The sequence below is a fragment of the Pseudopodoces humilis genome, chromosome 6 (genome assembly GCF_049639895.1).
Source record: "Pseudopodoces humilis isolate 2021_Gansu_Grassland_sample_001 chromosome 6, ASM4963989v1, whole genome shotgun sequence".
Classification (NCBI taxonomy): Eukaryota; Metazoa; Chordata; class Aves; order Passeriformes; family Paridae; genus Pseudopodoces; species Pseudopodoces humilis.
This window is the reverse complement of record NC_142205.1, coordinates 26,183,904-26,202,823: the sequence shown is the minus strand read 5'-3', so window position 1 is coordinate 26,202,823 and position 18,920 is coordinate 26,183,904. Positions and strand designations below refer to the sequence as shown.

General features: G+C 36.8%; 1 protein-coding gene across 1 annotated transcript in view; it reads left to right on the top strand.

Annotated features, from left to right (window-relative positions):
• The window catches only part of USP46 (ubiquitin specific peptidase 46), a 34,396-nt gene extending 25,111 nt beyond the window's left edge, over positions 1 to 9,285 (top strand). Inside the window, exons 6-9 of the mRNA XM_005517717.3 lie at positions 559 to 642; positions 920 to 1,117; positions 1,782 to 1,860; positions 2,837 to 9,285. Coding sequence (XP_005517774.1) covers positions 559 to 642; positions 920 to 1,117; positions 1,782 to 1,860; positions 2,837 to 2,938 — 463 coding nt within the window. The 3' untranslated portion in view covers positions 2,939 to 9,285. The remainder of the gene's footprint in view (positions 1 to 558; positions 643 to 919; positions 1,118 to 1,781; positions 1,861 to 2,836) is intronic.
• The last annotated feature ends 9,635 nt before the right edge of the window (positions 9,286 to 18,920 follow it).

Below are 18,920 nucleotides of genomic sequence, written 5' to 3'. Positions count from 1 at the left end.
TTTACAAAACTTTCTATACCAGCTGCCTCTTTCCTTTTTTAGAAAACGAAAAAGTGTAATCTAAAAACTTCTAGATGACTGTTTAAAAGGTTAGAGAATGCAGGAAACTTAGTTAAATTTATTTTTTCTTTGTAAGAGGATTCAAACCTCTCTTATGGAAGAAAACCATAAAATGTGAGATATTTGGGGATGGCAGAAGTACACTTAAAGTTGCTTCATTCTGCAAATAATTTAAAAATAAACAGAATGGATTGAATGATTATACCCAAGTCTGGGCAGCCCCTTTATGTGAGAGACCAGATATAGGTCCCATTTTGGGACACCTTACTTTTCATTTGTATCATATAGAGGGCCTCAGCTCCTAATATAATTTGTCATAGCAGCCAGATACCCTAATTCCATTTGCAGCCCCCAATACAGTCTCTTCAGATGCTTTAGAAAACTGGAATGGGTGAAGATTTCATCCTGCATGTCTTTTGAATTTGCTTCAGTTCATCAGCCCAAGTGGGGCAAATGTATTCATATCCCTAAATAACTGATGGCTGAATTTATTTGCAGAGACTTCAGTAACACAGAGACACTATGTAGTGAACAGAAATACTACTGTGAAACTTGCTGCAGTAAACAAGAGGCACAGAAGAGGTAAGCAAAGAGCAGGCTGTTTCACCAGGGTCCTCCTGGGCTCTGACAAACTTACTCTTTGATATTTATTCTCTTACATCCCAAATGCATTCTCTGTGTGGACCAGAGAACCTGCAGACAGATTTAAAGGCATGTGTCTTAGTCTAGAAGCTACTTCTAGTTGACTATTGTTACTTACAAAGTGCTTTTATAATGCAGACATTTGCTTATTAAGGGAAGAGAGAATGGCTTTGAACTGGTCAGGGGTTTATCATATTCATTCTTTATGGTTTCACAGGATGAGAGTTAAAAAGCTGCCAATGATTCTTGCCTTACACCTCAAGAGATTCAAGTACATGGAGCAACTGCACAGGTATACGAAGCTGTCTTACCGGGTAGTGTTTCCTCTGGAGTTACGTCTCTTCAACACATCTGGCGACGCCGTCAACTTAGATCGGATGTACGACTTGGTAGCTGTTGTTGTCCACTGTGGAAGGTGATGTACTTTCATGTGTATCACAAGCTATTGCCAGGTGTTTGCCAACGGCAGAGCTATCCCTGACAAAATGCAGGGAGAATGGGAGGCAGGGCTTACAGCCTGCTGCTGCACAGACCTGCATGGGTCTTGGGCTGAACCATATGGCCAACCTCCCTCACAGTAAAAGAGTACTTGTTTAAGAAATAATGTCTCAGGTCTCCTGAAGTCACAAGTTTGGTTTAAATTGATCAAACTACCTCCTTCCTCATAAGATTCCTTAAAGAAGTTGGGAGCCAGGACTCTGTGACAGCCAAAGGCTGTCATCATGTAGGCCCCACAACAGATCACCTTGGTCAATTTTCCCCCCTTTGCTTAGTTCTTAAAGTTTTAAAAGAATTTGATGCCTACCAAAAGAAACTATTTAAGTGCTCTGTAGGATAATTTCCTAAATGGTCCTGGCACAGATAAAAACACCTTTAGCTTTCAGTTGATTAGCTTTGCAACAAGTTAAAATAAAAAAGTGAAAGGACTAAATGTCTAGTGTGCCACCACAGGTTGATTTACCATGTTTTTCATAACTTTTAATTATAACATATAATTCTGTATTCATAAAGAAATGTAACTTATCAGAGTGGACTCAGTAGTATATTCTAATAGTTTGGGGTTTTGTTTTGCTTTCTAGTGGACCGAATCGGGGCCATTACATTACTATTGTGAAAAGTCATGGATTTTGGCTCTTGTTTGATGATGACATTGTAGAGGTCAGTATGCTGAAGGTCACGAGCACAACTTTTGTCTTAATGTTTGCTTCCCTACTTGGGGTTAAAATTCTGATCCAGAACTGGGTTTACTAGTTAGTCTCAGTTTACCAGACTCAGATTGCCAGTCTGCAAAACCACAGTTTGGTTGTAATGTTTATTTCAACTCCGTTAGGAAGAAAGATTGTAAACAAAATTATTAATTCGGTAGTTTGTGCTCTGTCAGTTTCAGAGGGATTTTTTTTTCATAACAACATCAAATGTTTTTAATACCAGACTTTAAGAATTTAATTTTCAATATTTTCTATATCTAATAAAATAAATTTAATTCATTAAAACCTTATCACTTGGTAAAACTGAACTAGGTAGCACTGCTGTAGAATTTTCAGTTTTCAATAGGGAACTTACAAGAAAGTCTGAACCTTGTTTTTGTTCTGGGATTGTCTGAATGTGGATTAGAGTAGAATCTGTACGACAGCTATTGCAGATTCTGTCTAAGCATTCTGAAACTCATTCTTATGCAAACCCTTTATGTCATTGTGGCACACTGGCAAAACTGAGGTTTCAAGTCTGATTTCCCAAGAGGTAAGGAAAGTGAGCACTGGGATGGTGGGTGGGGTAAGTTTTGAAGAAGGTTTCTGAAAATCTGAGAAAGATGGGATCACATGGTCACATTTATGTGTCTTAACACAAAAATGCTCATTACTGCATTCCAAGGAATCTCTCTCTTATTGGAAAAAGCCTAATTCAGTTAGGTTCAGTGACAGAAGCATGCCTATGACTTTCATAGTCATAGTGAGATCAACAAGGTTCAGCCCCCCAATCTTTACCCTTTAACTGCTTCAGTTGCAAGCAGTATTTTCTAATTGCTACCTCTAAACAAAAAACTGAATTTGTCTTTTCTGTTCATACAGTCATTTCATCTGTGTTTGGTATTTGTTTTACCTAACAGCACATTAAAAAAATATTTATTTTACAGAAAATAGATGCTCAAGCTATTGAAGAATTCTATGGTCTGACCTCTGATATATCAAAAAATTCAGAGTCTGGCTATATTTTATTCTATCAGTCAAGAGAGTGACTTGGCAAACTGTGATAATTTCGCATAAGAATGCTGCAAGCGAAAGAAGGTGATGGCTCCCCTGAACTGACTTTTACGCAGACCACATCTCGGATGGTTGAACAACAATACACTCCTGTTCTATGGTCTATGTGATGTTGACTATAACCGTCCAGTTTTGGCATTCAGAACTTTATTTTAGAGAGGGGGGGTTGTTTGTAGTTTTTAAGACTGATTGAAGAGCTAATTGAAGTCAGATTTTAGTGGAATTTATATGGACTAACATTTGCAGATAATAAGATTTGGATGTCAACTGTTAAACCCAATCCAGCTAGAGTAGTATTTTATATGAAAGTGTTCATTACATTTAGGGAAAAATTATTTAAAACTTTCTAGATGGTTTTGGAGCATGTTGATTTACAAAGCATTCCTTTAAATACATCCTGACATATACTTACCCCTTTTAAGTGTAAGGAAAAAAATGGATTTCATGATGATTTGTGTTGTGGTTATATTGGGGATTTTTTTACATTACTCTGTTACTCTGCTGCAGAAAAGATGCTCGGGTTACCCTGCTGCAAAAAAGATATTCTTCCAAAATTATTTCATTTTTGGTTGTAAAAGCTTTCAGTGTGTAACCACAGATCTAAAATTCACAAAGAGGGATTTAAATTACACTGGAATGAAGAAATTCTGTATGTTCAGTCACTTTGTCATGAGATAGTACAGATGAGGTGAGATTTCAGAACTTACAGAGCACTGGAATAAAGGGAGGAAGATCACATATATGATACAGAGATAAATTGCTTTTATAAAGATTGATCTTTTTGTTAAAATGATATCACACATTGTTTACTTTGATTGAGTTTGCAATGATTGCAACACTGCTCACATGTGACATATCCATCAGGACTGAAATTATCCAGTCCATTGAAATAAGCATTGTTTGTACATAAAACACGGCTTGATCCTGCAATTTTCTAAATATCTGTAAGTCCCATTTTCATTTTTCAAGACAGAGCCCATTTCTTAGAAACAAAATACATGACAACCACTAGTGTACACACTATCATGTATATATCATCCTTAACATTTTTGGTCATATTTGACAGAGTTTTGTCACCACAGAAACAGATAGGGATCTGGAGTGCTTGATTTCAAAATCAGTACAAAAAGCTTAGTTTGTGATTTTCCTGGGTGAATTTGGCTGGGGCTTGTCAGGCACTGGCTAATAAAATTTCTGAATTCACCTGAATTTGGCAAGGAATAAATGTAGAAGAAAGTATCAACAGGGTTTGAGAAAGGATTGATGGTGGCTTGAGCCAGTGGTAATGCTGGGTAGCTGCCTTGTTCAGTTTGACACTTCTCCATTGCACAATTCTTGAACTTCTGTAGCCAAAGTCCTATTCCAATGACATCAACAACAAAAACACTCTTCTTGTCTTCATGGGGACTGACAGTGGGTTATAGTATTTATAAGGAAATATTCTCATCTCACAAAATTTATTTCTACCTGTTACATTTTATTTACTTATTATGTATTTATCAGACAGTGTTGCTTTTTGTCCTTTCCTTTAAGAAGCCTGCCTGACACTTTGTGGCCAACACTCCATTTCAAGAAATGGCTTTTGAAGTGCAGCTACATCTCATATTTTAGTCTTCTGTAGAAAAGATAATAATGTTTTTCACTGTACTCTACTGTGAATGTGAAATATCTTTCATAAAATATTGGTGAAAATGAAGTAGCTTCTACTGTAACATCATCTAAATTTCAGTTGGATTTAACAATGGCCATTTTGTAAACTAAGGCAATGTAGCACTTTACACTGAATGAGAAGCAGAAGTAGACTTTTCAGCTAAGATTATTTATTATTATACTGATGCAAGAAAACAGACGTAGAATGTAACCTCAGAGGACTTAAGTGAATGATAGTAGTGGTCTACAGAGATCACTCACATGAATGAAGGCTGGTATGCAGGCTCAAGACAAGCATAATTAGGATGCAGCTCTTCTTCTTTTATTGTTGTTAGAATGAAATGTTCTGTCTAATACTGAAGATAGTCATCTTACAGCAGACTTCAACTCCCACTGAGACCCAGGAGCTTTTCCACTGAAAGGCTAAACCTGCAAATCCCTCTTTAACTGATTTATTCATAAACATTCAGAATTTCTGTATAGAAAAATATAAAAATTACTGGCCTTTTAAAATGGATAAGGTTTCCTCACTGTGAATAAATTCACTTTCTACATCAGCATTAATTAGTGCTGGTCCAAAGGTCTTTATTTTGCAGTTTACTACTGAACATTCTTACAGCATTCTTTAGTTTTAAAAGATTCAATGAAACAGATATTCTTAAGGTATCATTTGAATCTTCAGGGCTCATGTTTATATGAAAAGCAATTTTTCATAAAAATAATTTTTAAATCAGTTCAATTTTAGGAAACATTTTCCTTATTTCAACAGACTTATGTGAAAATTGGTTTTTAAAATGTTAATAGTTTGAATTAATATTTAAATGGTAAACTACAGGACAATAATCTCTGATTTTCTCCACTGCAAGACAGCTTTAGATTGTAAAACATACAGTTCATTGCAGTAAGTTATGGAGAGTAAAATTACTAGAATAAGCTGCTTCAGAAAGTATGAAAAAGCATTTTTAATTCATGCTAGCCCACGAAAAGATCACAGCACTAGTATCACAGCAGTCCAGCATCAGGAGTCTGACAGCAGCTCTGCAACATTGTGGAATACACACTTCATATTAACGCTAGCTAAACTAGGGAGCATTTTCTTTTGATTAACAAAGTTGCAGTCACAATTCTATAAATTGGATCCAGTCTGTAGTGTGCTGAATGTCTTTACTTCAGTCCAAAAGCTGTCTGTCACAGCTGTATGAATAGTGCCAGTCTAGGCAGAGGAATTCTTCTTTGTCAAATTAAGCACATTCACTCAAGTTTTGCAGGATTGGGATCCCCACAGGAACAACCATATGGTATAAAGTATTTTAGTTGACTAAATAAAGCATAATCCCTTTTCTCTTGTGCTTATGCATAGATTTCCAGTCCCTTATGAAAGAATGGAAAAATACCTAAGACAATAAAAGATTTTCAGCTAGCAGTGAGAAAACAAAGTGCTAACACAGATCTCTAATACTATTCAGTGTTTCCCTAAAATTACTATATTTTATGGCGTCATGTTCTAGGTATATTAGGTCTAACAACAATTGAAGTTTTCCAATTGTTTCCCATGCTGTTGCTGAGATGCATTGTCCATTTATAAATACTACTACAATGTTCTCTATTTATAAAAAAAACCCATTTTTGTCTTGTGCTGTGTTTCCACAGCACTGCAGTGCTGATGGATCAGTTACCTTAGAGGATAAGCTCAGAACTCAGCTTTTATATTTCCAAGAACAGGCTGTTGGGATTTTATGGAATTTCTAATTTGGGAACATAGCAGAGGGAGGCAGAAGAGTGGAGTGATGGAAAAGCCATATCAATGAAACAGAGCACCTTTTTGAAACTAGGTCCCAAAATTACTCCTGTCAATTCTATTTTAACAATTTAGTTACCTCAGAGTACTAGATTATGTATGAAAAGTCTTTAGCAGTTGGAGTAAAGAAAACAAAGCAGCAGGAATTTCCTTCATATCAGGTTTAATAAATTATTAAAGACCTAGCAAAATTAAACTGAAATTCACCTTACACAATGGGTCCTAAATTGCAACTGCAACCTGCCTTTTATCTTCAGACATTACATTTCAGTCACTCATCTGTTCCAACATCATGTAGTTGGCACCTGAGCTGACAGCTTGCAGCTGCCAGTGATTTGATGCCTCTCAACAGCAGACCCTTCTTGTTTTATCTCTTTTTTGCTGCATGTGGCTGATAGTTGTGAGCAGTGTCTTACAGCTGAATGAATACTAGAAATTTAAAAAAATTTTGGCTGTGTACCTGTTCTTTGTTAGTATCTTTTAGAAGGATTTGTTTTAATTTATTTTTCTTGTGTTGGTCTGTTACTGTATTTGTATAATAACTTATGTGGTTAATGCTATTTGCTTTGCTTTAATTTTTTTGTACTTAGTTTTTTTTAAAATGTAATCAACCCAAGCACTTTAAGCAACAATGTCAATCTTGTGAAATTCCAATCAGCTTAATGTTTTGCCTTTGTCTTACTGCTTTTGCTGCTGCTTATTTGTGATCCAATATCTCTAGTTACAACTCAATTTCCATTTTAAGGTTTGTAGTCCTAGCTGGGTTGTAAAATTGGAAAGCCCAAGTATTTTCATACATATTTGTTCATGCATAAAAAGGAGGCAGTGTTTACTATGTGTCTGCTACACACATCAGTGTGTACCTGACAAGCTGCACTCTGCACATTTCACAGCCTCTTTTTGCTCTCTGCCTGCTAACCCATCAGAGGATGACTGTAATACTTCAATCTGTGACAAAGTTATCCATGACTAGAATTTAGAAAAGTTCCAATTCTTACAGGAAAATTCTTTTACCAGACACAGAGTAAGCTGTCAATCAGCTGATAATACAGGTATTGCTCTCTTTGCCATTTTACCAGCGCTCTGTTCAGTTTCAATTGTGAATAATCTGACGAGCCACAATTATTCTTGGCTACTGTGTGCTTGCTGGCAAAGAAAGCAAACTTTTGCATCTTTCTTCTCTTCACTTGGGCCAACATAAAACAAAAGAAAAGAGATAATGAGGTAAGGTGAATGCTTGTGTAAAATGATGGTTTTAGAGGACAGCATCTGTGGTGTCCATATCAGAAAGTCACTGACTTTCTGTGTTATTAATGCAAGGGTTATTCCTAGTGCTTTAGATATTTTATTTTCTTTAATCGATGAAAAGACCAGAACTTTTTCCTCTTGCATCTGTTCTGATACTGAGGTGTTTCTTCTCAATTTAACGTGGCCCTTAATATGTAAATAGCCATTGGCAAGCCTTGATAGACACCCATTTAATTTCTTTCCAGATAATATACATTACTTCAAAGAGATTGCTTGGACCTGCCTACAAGATTTATTCAGATAACACGGTTCTTTTGCATACAGGGTCAAATAACACCTATCAGGAGGTATGTGCCCACCTGATGGGACCATCTGGCTAAAGCCACACTATTTTACATACTCATGATTCTTAACCCTCTAGGAGGTTTGCTTGCTGGCTTTGCCTGACTGATTTAATATGAAACTGCAAATAACTCCCTTTATTCATGGTCTCAGAGTTCCTATAATTCTTTAATAAATTCTGTTTCATTTGGTTATCAAGGCTGGGACTATTGTACTATGTAAAATAAATTAACTTGTGTGTGCTATTCACAGCAGTCAATTTAACAGCCTAGTGCTTCTGATGAAGGCTGTTGCAGGTGGCAACTTCACTATATGTAAGAATATGAAAAAGTAACTTTTCTGTGATAGCACAGTAGGTCTCTAGGAGAAGCTGGACTGACATGCAACTTCCTAACCTCCATTCTCTAGATAATCCTGACCCTTCTCATAGGTTCCAAAGTGGCAAGACTAAACCCTTTGTGAAGACGTCTTGCAGTTCACCAAAACATGTTGCTTGCTGCAGTAGATAATTAATGAGTATTTGCTATGTCTCTGTCCTCACTCCCCAGAATCTCATTAATAGGTATACATTCCTTGAAGAGGCTGAGCTTAAACCTCATCTTTGTATTTGCAATGGTGTTCATGTTTGAAATGTTCCACACCAGACTCAGGCCACATCCTAAGCTGTTCCCCAGTCCTCTCTCAACTCTCATTCTAACAGCAAGAGCAACATCAGTGCAGCCATGTGACGGGTGCCAGTGCTTTTCCTGGAGACTCTTTTCTAGTCTCAGTGACTTTCACCGAAACAGAGCAGAAACAAGATCCATAACTTACCATGATGCTTTAGGAGTAAAGCCACGACATCCTGTATGAATATGAATGTAGGGTAGGGGGAAGAAGAAAGAGAAGAGGATGAAATATGGAAAGGATTGTTTTTTTTCAGGCTTTGAATATGTGTATCTGTTTGTAAATATATAGTCCCTCTCTATCTTGTCAAAATGATGCAATCATAATAAAACTACTTAAATTTTGTGCTAGTTTTTTAAATAGAATAAGAGGTAGCAAAATTATGAGGCACACAATTGGGAACACGTACAGATACTGGATTTCTAGTACAGCGTACAATAATCGGTGTATGTGTACAGATGAATATCTGCTCTTTTTAATCATCATGTACATGTAATTGAACCACCTGCAGAACTGTAAGATAAAAATCATGTTGTTTATTCAGGTTGTAACATAAGAAAACAGTATTTTCTCCTGTTAACATGTTTATATTTTACATAAAATAAACTCCCTAGCTGATCTTGCTTCCATTCAATTTGCTTTGACTCCAGCTGGAGCCATACTAAGTCTGAGTACTGAAGTTGGTTTTTAGACATCATGCTTCTGAATGTCAGATGCCTGTGTTCTTACAGATGATAAGATTACTGATGCTTGCTTTTTATTTAATTTAATATGATCATCACATTTTAAGTGACTTCAGAGAATATTTCACCATGTGGGCTGACTGCCTCTGAAATGTCTTAAGAGAACAAGCGCTGCAAGTAGCTTCGGAGTTGTCTTGGTAGAATATACATAAAATTGCATGACTGAGCTGTACCCAGCTAAAACACACCACTGACCTTGTCAATGTTTCTGACCTTCAATGTTTCAGCTAAAACTGAGGAGAATAAAAATCAGCCAGAATTGAACTACCCTTCAGGGAGCAATGAGCCCTTTTAGCCTGGGATTTTACTTGTGACTAATGGAGTAGGAAAGGATTTTCCTAATGAGGTCTAAAATTTTGTTAAGGAGTTGAAAGGTTCCTGTTGTCTGCTGATTTTCCTTTAGTTGTTCATTAATAAACACAAAAATTCTCATTCATACATTCTCAAAAGTGAGATAGATAAAAGGCTGGAGTTTCTTGCTCCTGTCTAAATGGATTGTCTTTATTCCTTCAGAATCATTTAGGGAAGTGAAATAAAATATAGCTGTCAAACTGCATGTTATATTTATAGCTAACACACTTAGATTTATGGTACATCAGACTATCAAAGGACTGGGTTGAAAAACACTTCATATCTTACAGTACATATTTTCTCTCAAAATAAAAATATTTGAAGTATCCTCAAATGTATTTCTGGGTTATTAGGACATAAGCATTTGACTGCAGGATGGAGAAAGAAATATAAAACACGAGAGATGACTGAAATAAATAATCCAATAAATAATCCACTTATTAATCCAATAAACAAATCCATTCTTTAAAAACATTTTCAAGAAATAGAATTTGTGGTGTACAAATAAAGAAATCAAGAAAAAGTTTCCAGTGGCAGGATTCATAATCACTGTACATGGGCTCCACTAGAATTTCTCTCACTTCAGAAATGCACTTTCCTAGAAGCTGTATGATGTTTACCTGTATCTCTGTTCTTTATTCTTTTGTATGAATTCAGTTAATCATTTTACATTAGACTGGGCTATGTTCTATGCTGCAGATATCCAGAGAAATGCTAAAAATATAATTTAATCTGAATTGAAAAAGTCAGATATGGTAGGAGAAAATTGTAAGTTTACTCATTTAAATGTACTCACCAGATTTCAAACAATATTTATCAGACATCACTAAATACATGACATGATAAAACTACGTTACACATTTCTGGAGATATCAATTTTTTTGAATGCTTGTATGCAACTTAAAAATCTAGTAAAAATTCTTAAAGAAGAAAAATAGGACATCCATTTTCAACACACACACACACACACACACACGGCAACAGAACATTTTAATTATCTGTTCTGATAAGATTTCCTCTTAATTTTTTACAAATACTTTGAGATCACTCCATCACCTTGTTAAATTTTACTCACCCTCACTGCACAATGCAGTGTTTAACTAGTCACAAACACTTCACCTGGTGCTAATAGTGCACTTCATTTCACCATGAATACAGAAACAGCAGAGGAGTCAACACTGAAGTTTGCAGGTTGTCCCAGGTTGCATGGAGAGACCTACTGGGATCAAATTAAAGTCAAGAGGTGGAAATCACTGCAAGGGTAAAATAAAGAGGTCAATGCTGAGTGAAATTTGGAATAAGACAGACTGAGACATCCTTTGGATTTCATTTGACACACATATGAGAAAAAATATTCAAGTCATGTACAGAGCAGAACCAAAGATGTTGAAAGAGAAGATACAGACATCACCTATTATTGCAAACCAGACATCACAAATGCTTAGAGAGCAAATTTTACCATCAATGACTTCACTATAGCTGTAAAGAAGCTCCAGGTAGGTTTGCAGCTTTACAGTGGGATTAGTAATAATGGAATCTGGAATAAAGTTTCTTATAGCATCCTCATAAAAGTTCTGGTGTGCAGAGCTGTGTTTTCTGTGCAGCTGTAAGACATGGTAATGTATGGAACACTGTGAACACTGAAGAACTACTACTACTATTACTACTGAAGGTGTGAATATCTCTGCTCTTTGAAAACAGGTTTCAGGAGGTTAAATTTTAAAATCTTAAATTTTATTTATTCACTAATCATATAATTCTCACTACCATTTATGAAGCATTTTTCATCCTCAAGGTAGTTTACCTGAAAGTCAAATAACTTTCCAACTCTTAATCTGTGGAAAATCAGGTAATGTGTACCAAAATCCATATATATTTTAGATAACTTCAGCTTGAGCTGAATCTGGCCACCACTGAGCTAGAACAGTTGAACTGTAGGAACATTTTCACTGGCTCCTCAGCAGCTGCCTTGATGACCTCTTCACTCCTGCTGATGCCTACCTAGAACAGAGGCTAGACCGAGTTAAAGGATAAAGGCAGGTATTTATTAAAGGCCTTCACAAGGTATACCTTGGGCAATGCAGGGGTCTTGCAGAGACTATACCCAAAATGGACAGCAATCAAGTTTTTCAGACAGATACATGTTTGTTCTATTTGCATATCGGAGGTTAATTGTCCAGTTAGAGCTTCAGGTAATGTAATCACATTCCTCCAGTTTGCTCCCCACAATTCACTTTTTGTTTACATTTTTCGGGGCCTGAGACAGTCAGGTGTCCTTGAGTTTCAGGCCTAGAGAGAAGTTGTTTTGTCTGAATAAAATGGAAGAACAGTAGCTGCCAGGCTATGGAGTTTTAGAGTTATGCACTAAAGAAGTGCTGAGGAGTATAAAAGCTAAAACTTAAGGCATCACTGGATGCTGTTCAAAGTGCAGTTCAAAGACCTCATACCACATCATTCCAGTATAACCTGATGCCTAGCTGTCCCTGATACAGCTCATCTTGCCTGGAATGCACTGGGGCAGCTGAGGTTACTCAAGAAGTTTGTCATTACAGCACTTTCCAAGGAATGGATTGCTTTTCTTTTTCCCCTTAGTAATTGTTAACTATTACACACTAGCAGAAAATGTTAGATAAAGCAAGGATGATGTCATTCATTTAATGTTCATCTCTCTTTCTTCATTCTGGATATACATTTTCAGGTGAACAAAAGTGTTCTGAGTTGAGGTCACAGACTGTTTTAATGCTGCAAGATGAGTAGTTCAAGCAGAGACCAATGTTGGCTAAGACAGCAGCACAATACTCTCTTGCCTGTCAGAATACGGCCTTGAGGACAACATAAAGCCCAGAAGGTAAACAGACTTCTTCCCCCTAACCTTTACAACTGTGATATTTTTAAATACTCAAGCACAGGTTGCTAATTCTACTGTTGACATTTATGGGATATTTCTGGGCATACCGCATCATTATCCTGTCATGTTGTTTCAACCAACATTGAATCAACCAAACTTTTGTATTAACATGCTTCAGAGTAGTATTCAATATTTATATTGAATTGTATTATTACCGTGACTTAAAGAACATGGTTCATTTTAACTCAAAGCTTTATTTTATGGCAATGTTGTGCATTCATACTTATTTATTTTCCCCAAATGCAGTTACAGAGGATGAGGAAAGTTTATCCTAAAATAAGTGGTACTGCAGAGCACAGACTGTGCCCAGCCAGTGCTTGGTGTGGTAACAGCTGTGAATAGAGGCTCACTGTTTAGTGTCTCTGTTTAGTTGTCATGACACTTATAAAAGTAATGTACCTGGAGAATGTGTTTCCTTTATATAGTGAATCTCTTGCTCTCACTCTTGTGCAGCCTATCTCCACCTCCAGATACTGAGCTGAAAACGAACCAATTCATTCACCATGCTCTAAATAGAGTTGAACTTTATTTATCCAAAGGTATTTTTTACTCAAAATCTCTGTAATATGGTAATGAGCAGTATCTCCCAGGTGGTTTTTTTTTCTCATGAAGCTGTGTTAAATTTTAATTCATTACATCAGTTCTTAATGAAAAAAAAATCCAAGATGCAGGTCCTCCTCCAATGGCAGTCCTCTAGTGACGTTTTGTGGTCTTTACATTGGAGTGTTGGGGGTTTTTTTCCCTATTAGCCATTATGTTTGGGCTTCTTTATTTTTCCTATTGCTCCTGTGATTTTGGACAGTATCATCTACTATTACAGCTCTTCTTGAATGGAAGAGTACTTATCTTCTCTTTCTCCAAGGGATTGCAATGTCAGTCCGCCAACTTCAGTGAATTTTGCAACCATTCACTAGCCCGAATTATTGGGTACATTCTTAGGACTCATCCTTTGGGAGAGTAAGTTCAGGAAAGCAGCAGGGGCTGTAGATTGGATAGACAAGTCTGAGCTTTCCATTCTTATCCCTTTCAAGAACTCATTGTATTACATGGGACAAAGAATGCAACCTCTCTCTTCCTCTATTTCTCAACTAGAAAAGGAGTAAGCCAATATTTATATGTATCAGGAAACTATGGAACTTAGATCAGAGAAGTAGAGGCTGGAACCTAAATTGCTCTTACATGCACAATAATCAGGTTATTACACTTTTTTTTTCCTTTTCAGGCAGTCATCAGTTAATAATTGCAGCACTCCTTTCAAGGAGGGAGATTTGTATATGTTAAGAGTAGTTAACTGCTTTGACAAAAGAACTTTACAAAGACAACTAATGTCCAGAGGTGGCAGGAATTAATTCAGTGATACAGATGTGCTCCAAGTTTGTCCTAAAAGGTCAGTACTATTGGATTTTTTTCCAAGCAGCATACCCTCTCATAAACCAAACCAAAGTCAGTTTAAGGAAGTCAGGTCCAGCTCCCTGTCTCTCACCATGACTACATCTAGTGATTTCAAAGGAAGGGGGAAAATTCTATTACAGAGAGCTTATGAAATAAATGACCCATTAAAGATCACTTCCTTAGAAAGTAATGAAAGTTTACAAGGAAAAGAAACTTTCTATCCAAGCTTACTCAGTTTATGGCTGCTTTTTTTACAGATAGGAATTAAGCTAATGGGTTATACACTGCATATTGCCTCATTCTTCATGTATTTGCTTAACTAATTTCCCCATAAAATATTTTGCTATCCATAATAATTTTCCATGTATGCCTTAGATAATAAGATGCTATCACATTATTTACAGCATTACTTATTATTACTTATCTTGGGCTTTGGAATGATTACGGATATCAACAAAACTGACCTAACAAGCATAAGATAATACCAAAAAACAAACCAACCAACCAACCAACCAACCAAAAAAGCCAACAAACAAAACCAAACAAACAAAAAAAAGGAAGCAGCCCTTTAATGGTTTTATAAAATTAAATAGCAAAAAAGGTGAAGATTTTATGGAAACATTTTTTTTCCCAGAACTCTGTTCTTGAATTATTTTACTCTTGGGTTTTGTACTCTTCATTTTAGTATTTTTTTTCATATCTGCAAAGGAGAGAAGTCAGCTAAGTCATGGTAATGTGCTGGGAAGGGAGTGGTTAATGTCCATGAAGAGGAGTAAGAAATGCTGTATTCCCTTTATAAAGGGCAATTTCTCACCCATATGGGCACTTGGAGCTCATACAGATTGGGTTTCCAAATAACCCACATTTTGAGTCTGGAACAAACAGTATTCAATGTGCAGCAGTGAACCATCCTCAGCTGTCACTGTGATGGGGTGGTGGTTTAAAAAGCTGCTGCTCATTTCCAATGTCCATTTTTATCATACCCTTTTAACTGGTCACCGAACAAAGAAAAGGTAAAAGCCTACAAGATCTTTTCTAGAGGAAAACTTTCCTTTAGCAGAATGTTAATTTTATAATGCTGTCCAGCTATAGCAGAATAATTTGCTTTTGCTTCCTCCACACACCCAGCACACACACAGCAAGGAAGGGAATCTACAAAACCTTCTCAGCTTCTTTGAACGAGTAAGCAAAGCTGTGTCACTGGGTGGCTTTTCTGCTTAACTAAGAGACACTTCACACAACAAATAAGTGAAGTCAAGGATTTTACACCACAAGGTCATGGTCCCCTGGTTTCAGCCATATCAGCTACATAAAACAAAAATGTTTTGTTCTTTTCCCCCTTTCATTCTGGGACATTTACCAAGTGTTGCCTTTACCCTTTGGTTTCTACTTAATCTTCTACTAATCACCTCAGCATTCCCAAACTTTGGGAAACCCAAAGATCTCTCAGATCCAGACCTGGAACCAGTTCCAAGTTGTATTAATTTGATGTGAAAACACAGATAATACTCGTTTTCAGAAACAGCACACCAAACTAACCTCACTGTTAGGACTGTTCTGGGTTTTACAAGCCAGGTGGTTCAAATCCATTTACATGGGGTGAAGGCTGGATAGTTTGTGCCCACTTTCCTGCTGGGTGATACAGTGGATTAGATAACTACTAGAAGTGTGTAACACAGGGACTTGTAAGTGGCAGGGATTTTTTCTAAACAGTTAAAACACCACCCCCTTTTACTTGTTTCTGGGTCAATAGACAATTTCACACACAAAGAGTACTGTGCTCTCAGGTTGGAAATCTGTTTGAGAGTGATGGGATGACTGCCTCAGGCACAAGCTTCAGGGCATGGGCATTCTTGTGATGTCCTGCAATGCTAATGAGAACACCAAATATCATCCCACTGTTACTTTGTAAAAAGTACTGTTCTTAACACCATGTGTTCCCATCTAATTGTTTTGCAACAGAAACTTTGCTTCCCATTGCTGTGGACTGTAGCACTGATATTATTAATTCAAGTACAGAACTTGCAGTAGAAGAAAACTATGATTTTATTTCTCAAATAAAATTTACTTCCTAGGCAGCAGATGAATTCTGACACTGAAATCATTCACACCAGAACAATATCTTCCTCCTGTAAAAAAGCACTGCTTTTCTTTCTCCCAAATCCTACCTGCTATCCTTCCATAACTGGAGTACAAGACGCCTAACAAAGGAAGCACTCTGTATCTCAAGAAAAGCCCCAACTGCCAGTGGACAAAGTGGACCCAGGAACTGATGAACATGATCTGATGAAAGATGAGCTCAAAACAAAGCACTTTTTCCAAATAAACCCCAAATGCCATGAATTATCATCATTACATTCGGGCAATATTTGATACACGTGGACAGAAGGGAAAGAAATTCTGCCTTTTGCATGTTACAACTCAGTGTGCTTTGTGGCATTTGCTGAGGTCAGTTGGAGCAGTTTTTATTGTGTTGTCTAGGACAGCCAGTAACCAGGTGTCTGCTAATTAAAAATGCATAATAATGTTCTCAACTAAGTGCATGTTATTGTGCTTGCAAATACAGTGTGGGCATCTTGGACCTTGGCAGCCCATGATGAATTTCCTGCTATTATAAGCTCTCTGACAGTTTTGCCTGTGCTTTCTAGGACAATTTCCAAAAAAATTGAATCAGAAAAAACAAAAAGAGCCAGGTTTCTGGAAAATATATCAGCTCCAGGAGAGTGGTTCATCATGGAACAGCAGGGTTTTCAGGTCAGTATTTTTCTCTCCTCTCTTTTAGTCCATGGCTGTAAACTGATGACTTGTATAAGAACAACTTGTAAACAAGGAGATTGAATAAAAACAACTTCTAGGCTGTTTGATCAGGAGTCTGTTTGACAGAGGGCTCTCTCTGGTGTTGGGAGCAAAGAGAATTCAAAAAAGGCATCTGCTAAACCTTAAAAAAATATTCAAAAATATTCTCATGCTACATTTCTTTTGATTATTTGCTGCCTGAGTCACTGCTCAGGATGTATTTTGTCTCTGTGGAAGTAAATTTCCAGTCTCTAATATCAGAGAAAACAGAAGTTAAATTGAAAAGTATATCTACTCTAATTTTTTTATCATTATTTACACCTAAATCACTTGCATTTAAGCTGCCTAAAATCTCTCCTACAAAGATCTTTTTTTATGATTTGCTATAGCAACACATCAAGAAGCAAAATTTTTAGTTTACTGCGTGCCTAAGTTATAAACCTGCATTTTACAGGTTCTGACATAATATGCAGTCATTTACTTAATCAACTCTATTTTTTTCCTCTTCAAAAATGCTGCTTTACCTTTTGGAGCAGGAGAGGGAGCAAGTCTGTAAAGGCCTTTACACGTATCCATCCAGGTAAAGTCCTTGAGTGGAGTAGCACAACTCCAGTGACATGTGGGCAATAAAACCCAGAGCTCCTAATTCCTACATTTTCCTAGGCTCCTCAGGGTGCCCTTGGTCCACATCCACATCCCAGACAACTTGTCCTTTTTCCATGACCACTGGCCTGTATGACCCTGAGATATTTACCCAGGTTGACTCTTTCACCAGTGAACTGTCTGCTCTTGTTCCAGTGAAGAGCAGGATGGTTCTGAGAAGGTTCTGGTTCACCTGGTTCTGAGAAGGGCTGGAGTTCCACTAATTAACACCACTAACAGCACCAAAGGGATTCCTGGGAAGCACAACAGTGGGAAGACAAATATTATGATAATAAGTATAAATTATTTTACAAGCAAAAATGAGAATACCCCTTTGATAATTCTTTTAATTTTTGGCTATTTTGGTATTAACTTAGAATAACGTAGCATACTTCAACTATTTTTTGGGCATTCAAAATATTCTGTTCCAACTTTTGTCTTGAAAATAGGCAGAGTATATAATTGCCACTTATATGGCTTGCTTCTGCTTATTCTAAAATCCTAAGGGACATCTTTCCTTTGGTAGAAATATTTTGAATTAAGGCTACATTAATAAAGCTGAGGATCTGGACCTGGTCAGTGCTGGAGATGGGAAAATGGAAGAAATGCTCATTTGCTCTTACACATCCATTTATTTCAATGAAAATTATGCTAAATTTAAGGTAGTAGCTAATCAAACACTATGTTTCAACATAGCTGTTTATCTAAATCTGAGAATGTTATGACTGGTTAATAAACATTTAATTTTAAAAAATCAAGATGTTCAGATTCTATGTTTCTTTTCTAGCCATAGATCTTGTGAGGATTTTAACTGCAGTTTAAAGTTAATGAAAATATCTCTTGCTCCTCATGGCCTCTCCGTCAGTTCCGATTCAGTCTATGCTTACTGCTGCTCCTCATGAATTAAATTGCTCATTCCCCATTCATTCAAGTGGAACCTTATAATCTAATGTAAGCCATTAAATTAAACAGTCCAGTCCCATTGTTTAGCTGCCCACTTTAGCTGGCAGACTCATCATGTAGGAAATACATCAAACCAAATAATGAGATTAAATAATCAGACATCTATAAGATTGTATGTAGATTGCACAGTTTGAAGCCTATTTAAAAAGGTAGGACAATTTATGTCCCCCATATTCATTATAAATCTCTAAATTCAGAAGTGTCTGACACTGAATACACTCACAGATTCCTGTTTGAAAATTGCTATGGAAAATTTCCCTCAAGGCATTTTACCAGTGCTATCTAGTTCTTAGAGTAAGGAAGAAAGCACTCAAAAAACTGAGATTTGTCCCCCAGTATTAATGTGTATTGAGTCCAGCTTTTTTAGTCTTGTGTCTTCTGCTCTAGGGCTTCCCAGCAGCTGGCTGACTCTGTAATGCATCTCCAAGAGCAGGGTCATCTTTGACAAAAAGCATGTA